This window comes from Apium graveolens, chromosome 2 (genome assembly GCF_009905375.1).
Source record: "Apium graveolens cultivar Ventura chromosome 2, ASM990537v1, whole genome shotgun sequence".
NCBI classification, from domain to species: Eukaryota; Viridiplantae; Streptophyta; class Magnoliopsida; order Apiales; family Apiaceae; genus Apium; species Apium graveolens.
Genome location: NC_133648.1, coordinates 311,796,624 through 311,802,261, shown reverse-complemented (window position 1 = coordinate 311,802,261; position 5,638 = coordinate 311,796,624). Strand labels below are relative to the sequence as shown.

At 35.0% G+C, this 5,638-nt stretch overlaps 1 protein-coding gene across 2 annotated transcripts; it reads right to left on the bottom strand.

The window, feature by feature from the left end:
- Positions 1-1,189: 1,189 nt before the first annotated feature.
- On the bottom strand, positions 1,190-5,416 carry LOC141708738 (putative membrane protein At1g16860). 2 transcript variants are annotated; one of them, XM_074512501.1, is made up of 5 exons: positions 5,223-5,416; positions 3,549-4,550; positions 2,410-2,565; positions 1,914-2,125; positions 1,190-1,719 (listed from the first exon to the last, which is right to left on the bottom strand). In XM_074512501.1, exons 2-5 carry the CDS (start codon positions 4,434-4,436, stop codon positions 1,527-1,529), a joined length of 1,449 nt encoding a protein of 482 aa, XP_074368602.1. In that variant the 5' UTR covers positions 4,437-4,550; positions 5,223-5,416; the 3' UTR covers positions 1,190-1,526. The 2 variants fall into 2 exon arrangements, with proteins under 2 accessions (XP_074368602.1, XP_074368603.1); XM_074512502.1 differs by lacking the exon at positions 5,223-5,416 and adding an exon at positions 4,664-5,152.
- Between the last annotated feature and the right edge of the window lie 222 nt (positions 5,417-5,638).

The following is a 5,638-nucleotide window of genomic DNA, read 5'->3' as shown; positions in this document are numbered from 1 at the left end:
ATTCACTTTAATTTTCTGATCTACTAAAATAAATGCTCGTGTTTTATAATAAAATTTAGCTTTTAGATTCAAAATCTTTGGCGTAACAACTTATTAAAATTTGATATTATTTTGAGATCTTTAAAATTAGGATTTTTACATTTTATTCTATTTATGTTATTATTTGTGTTTTGATTGTCTCGTTTATGCTATTTGTCTCGGCTTATGCGATGTGGTGAATGTGTTGAAAATAAATTTGATTGTGTATTGGCAGATCTGGATATCTCGCATTAACAATTTTTTGGATATCTCGCATTAACAATTTTTTTTACACGTATAGTATCCGGCAAGAAAAATAACTAGGATGCGCTTGAAATGGTAATAAAAATTGTGTGTGCTCATCTTTCATAAAAAAATATGAGACTTTTAAACTCAGTTGTTGCAATTGAACCCTTAGAACATTGCACTATCCCTGTAATTAATACGAGTCGTAATTGTGCGAGTTTGAATTATGAAGCTACTATTTTGAGGGATATTGAAGCTACTATTTTGAGGGCAGATTGCATGAGATAGTGAGTTTGAATTGTGAAGCTACTATTTTTCAGGGTAGATTGATGAGAAAATCATTACCTTCATTTGCATTTTTAGAATATTCGTATTCATTTTGTCAACCATTCCGGAAACAAAAGCAGCTATTATTTAAATTGTTTATTTGTTTTTCAACTTCATTGCATGATTACATTTAGTTAAGCAATTTGGAAACAAAAGCAGCTATTATTTAAATTATTTGTTTGTTTTTCAACTTGATTGACTCTCTTTCAAATTATTTTCAAATTATTAATGAAACACGGGCAAAAAGAGAGTGCAGCAAGCAGAATCAAACCAAATTTGCCAATTTCTGGTCCACTTTTTACAAATTCGGGAGAGTATACACAATATCAAGATTCAAGATAAATACAGGAAGAAAAACATAACATGACTCAATGAAACCGAAGAACCCCAAAAGATAGTATTTTTCAAGCATAACATCCTGGAAGATGAATAATAGATAATAAAAGGTTGATGAAACTATATACACTTCAATATGCAAAACTAAATTAATGAAACATATATGCTCTTAACATCTAACAACCTTGTAACAGAACCAGTCAATTCAAGCCATCATTCCTTTCTTCAAAATAACACCACTTTAGTTTTAAGAAACCACACATGAAAGAAAGAAAGAATATAATATCATTTGTCAACACCTTTGCAAGTACAAACTTCAAAACTAAAAAGGAACAAAATTATCTCAAAACATTTCCTAGACAAGAAAATCAAACTGTAATCTCCTCAAAAGTTACCAACATTTCTCTCTACAAATATTAATCACACCAATGAAATTAAGAAATATCCCAAAACATACAATTTGGGTAGGAAAAGATTATAAGAAAACTATACACTTGGTTGAAGAGACAAAGCACGACTCTTGCAGCCACAATCACGAAGCCTATCGAGCAATGAAGCACCAAAACAGCACATACCCATGCTTTTCATATGAATTTTGTCTACACAGGAATAGCATCAACCTTGGAGGAATCCTCGCATCTTATAACAATGCCCTCAAGGTGGGCAGGAAGGATGCATTTAGACCACAGGCATCCTGTAGGTACAGGTTCTGGAGGAGGTACGATCATCAATACATTATCATTTCGCTGTACAACGCCCATTACACTGACTGTACTGCCTTCTTTAATGTAGCTGTAATAAAAGAGAGTCTGCTAATTGAGTATCATCTCAACAGATAAATACTCATAAATCAATCTCCGATATCCAGCTCACTCAAAAGATTACGCTTGGTTTCTTTTGATAAATATATTTCAATTTTTTTATATAGACTGTGAAACTATGCATAATTAACAAAGACTTCAAGACACAAGGTTAATAATATTTACCCTTCTTTCAATCGCATTACTCGATCGTCGCCTGAAAGATTTCTCTTTCCCAACCACCTTACAAAGTCTGGAGACACATCCCTGTTCGATTGATTGATATCCACAGCAATTGACTCATCAACATAAGGAGTCACCTTAGCACCAGAACCAGCCTTGACCAGTGCCCTTAACCCAGATTGGAAATCAGAAATGTAAAAATCAACTACATGCCTCTGCAATAAAAAAAGAAGAAGTTAATTCAGCTGTGTAAGAATACATCCAAAATTTGATACTTATGGATACATATGTTACAGTGTTGATGATCTCCATCATATATAATTATATATGGGTGTATACAACCATAGATAATATGCTTGAAAGTATTTAAAGGAAATATATACACTAGCATAGAGTCCCAGTCAACTAAATGAATGCCTACATACTTGAGCAAGTTCATGGTATAGATGGATGGAGAATACTAAACTGACAAGCTGAAATAGTGAAACTATTCTCTCACCTCAACTGATCGAAGACCCCAAGTAAATCGACGATGTGATGAATTAGCAGCTTTAGAATCCCATCCCCGATATTCATATAGACTTGTAGATGTATAAACACAACGGGGAACTCTATTAAATGATGATTCAAGAGGAAGGTTTCCGCAAGTTACCACCTGCAAGAAATAGAAATTAATTTTCTCAAAGCAAAGGCTAAGCAATCAACAGTAAGAAACCATAGAGATATATTTTATACAGAAATGGTAAAGGATATATAAAATAATAAATATCACAAGAGAGAGTATTGTCTTCCCTCCACAAACAATGTTAAATTGCCAAAATGCAATTGAAGTTTACAGATATTTATCACAAAGTTAAAGATAATATCAGCCCATTCGTCCGTGTTATTGGTCGAATATTATTTTCTGGTCAGTGTAAAGTCCCACCTCCAACTTCAAACCAAGGCCCTATAACCGATAAGTTTTCACTATTATGAATGGAAACCACAAGCAATGTAGGGAGAAAAATAAATTTCTATTTTCTGAAAGATGAAAATAATTAACCCTTCGAGGAGGATTACAAATGTTCATCGTAGTGGTTCAAGGTTACAACTAAATCCTATTTTTCCAGTATTAAAAGACAAAATACTATCGTCTTTTTGAGTCTTCGATTACTGCCTTTCCGCCCTCCACAATTTTGCGCCAGTATAGGAAAGCAGTCAGAAAACTTGTTTATATTGTACCTTGTAGTCCTCTTCTCTTGAATAAGTAAACACTTTTAATGCATCAACATGTGTGTTAACCCTGATATATCCTGATAGAACCTCTTAGTTTATTTCTATAATAATTGATCAAAGAACTGACTACAGAAATTATAGATCTTATAGATTCTAAACATATAATTCAGAATCTAATTCATTAGCTGGGTTTAATTTAAAATATCTTAAATTGGGATTTTACATATCACTTTAACAATCCATGTTAATTTATAGCAAACGATAACGTCAAGTAATATAGCGAAAACTGTAGATTATAAAAGATTAAAAGATATACTTATGCAGCATGTGATGATGCTTAAATGTGATTAATTATGAGCCTTAAGACTGAAGTATTTTACTGAAGTCCCATTAAAAAGGTAAGGATGAGGAAATGTTACATACCCCAGAAACCTTGACAAATTGTCCATTCTTTGCAGTTCTGAGTTCACAATCTGGATAACGAGCAACAAAACCGGTGATAGCTTTTGTTCCCCAACAGCTATTCCAGACAAACACGCTAGTCACGGCAACAAATAAAACAACAACAACAACTAAAAGAATGGGATTGCCGACTGCTGCTAAGATAAAAATGCCAGCAATAAACCCCATCACAAAGAGTAAAATGATGGACCAAAAGATTAGCTTGGGGAAGCTTTTGAAAAAGGAATTTTCATTCCCCTGGCTAAGATGAGTAACAGCTTGGTTTTGAACTATAGATGCACTGCCCGACTTAAGTGATCCTGTGGAATCTAAAGGGCCAGAAGCCTTTCGAGGAGCGCCTGATGAACTAAGGGGCCCTGAAGTGATAGGCCCGGATGTTATGAGTCCTGTGGTAGGAAGAACCGGCGGAATAGGGCCAGAATTGTGACGGGAAGCAGTATTAGTTCCCCCACCTTGAGGACCTGAAGCCTTCTTTATTGGTTCCCCGTGTTTATTTAGTGGACCAGAACTTGTCTTCTTCATGGAAACAGAACCAGGAACACCGCCAATCGAACCAGAACCCATTCGAACCCCAGAACCTGTAGTCATTGGATTTGAGTGTGTAGCAGCACCACCGAAAGAACCTGTCCTTGAGGGGGCACCAGTTATAGGTCCAGATTTTCTCGATCTAGATCCATCCATGGATATATCAAACATCTTTCCAAGTTCTCCAGACTTTTTTATATCACCACCGGTGTAAGGTACAGCTGTTGAGCTCATGGTTGGAGTCCTTTCTTTTGGTGGCTGCTCTGGACGGCCTGAGACATATAGGCCATTGCTCAACTGATGTGAGGGAAATCGGGAACCCATTTAGCTGCTTGGGTGCCAAAAATGGCAAATGAAGTAAGAAAAGCCAAAAGCACAGAGACGAACTTCAACAAAAAAAATCTTTCAGAACCTAGCAGTCCCGGAGTAAGCCAGTACCTAAAACATCGCAGATAATAATTATTACCACTTCCGAACAAAAAGCTTACAAGAAAATTGTCGCTATCCGTAATTAAAATAGATAATTTGTTGAGATTCTTTTCATTCATTACACATCAAAAAGAAGTTATGTTCCCGTCCCGAGGCACTGGAGAATATCTGAAATCTTAACTTTGTCAGGATTCGAGATAAGAATTTCTGATCTTACCTATTTATGCTGTTACATAATAATAAGAAAAATCAACTAAACAGGTAAGTTAGTGTCAAGGGGCAGGTGCAGATCTGAAAGCAAAGTTAATAATTCATAACAAATATCCACCTTACAAATTAAAAAACACCTGATCAGCAAAATCTCAGCGCACTAGACCTAAACTAAAACACACACAGATCCCAATCATAAACAATGAAAATAAAACTAATCCAAGACTAATGCAGAACACAAAATCTACAAAGCCAATGTACTAAAACAACCTAGATCCAAAATCAAGAAAACTTAAAGATTCACTTCACAAAACTAAAGATCAGAGAAACAAAAACAAACCCACATGCCAGATTGGCCTAGAGCCCAATCTAAGAATACCCATTTATCTAAAACCCAAAAAGATTCAATCTTTATCATAAAAGACCCACATTTCATATAGACCACAATAAAGATAAGATTGTAGAGGGTACCTGGAGAAGAGAGTAAAGTTGGAACCTGAGGAAGCATGAACATGGTGGTGGATCAGAGAGATGGAGATGGAGAGAGAGAGAGAGAGAGAGTTAAAAAGGCGGTGGTGGGTTGTCTGTAAGTTAAACAAATTGTAGTCGAAAACAAATGAGGGAGGAGTGTTTTGAGAGTAATATACAAGAGATTTATGTCTCTACCTCACTACCTGTTCCTTTGAAACTTGTCATTTTATCTCAACCATTTTAATTTCTATTTTATCTATTTTTTTCTAACTTTATGGTTTGTTTTTACCATGAAAAATCAAAATGCAAAGAAAATATTTCTTTATCTTGGATGCACATGTGGATGGGACTTTTAACTTTGAAACGGCCCCAGTTTTTTAGGAGGAATTTTTTTTTTCGGACCAACTTTTTAATTT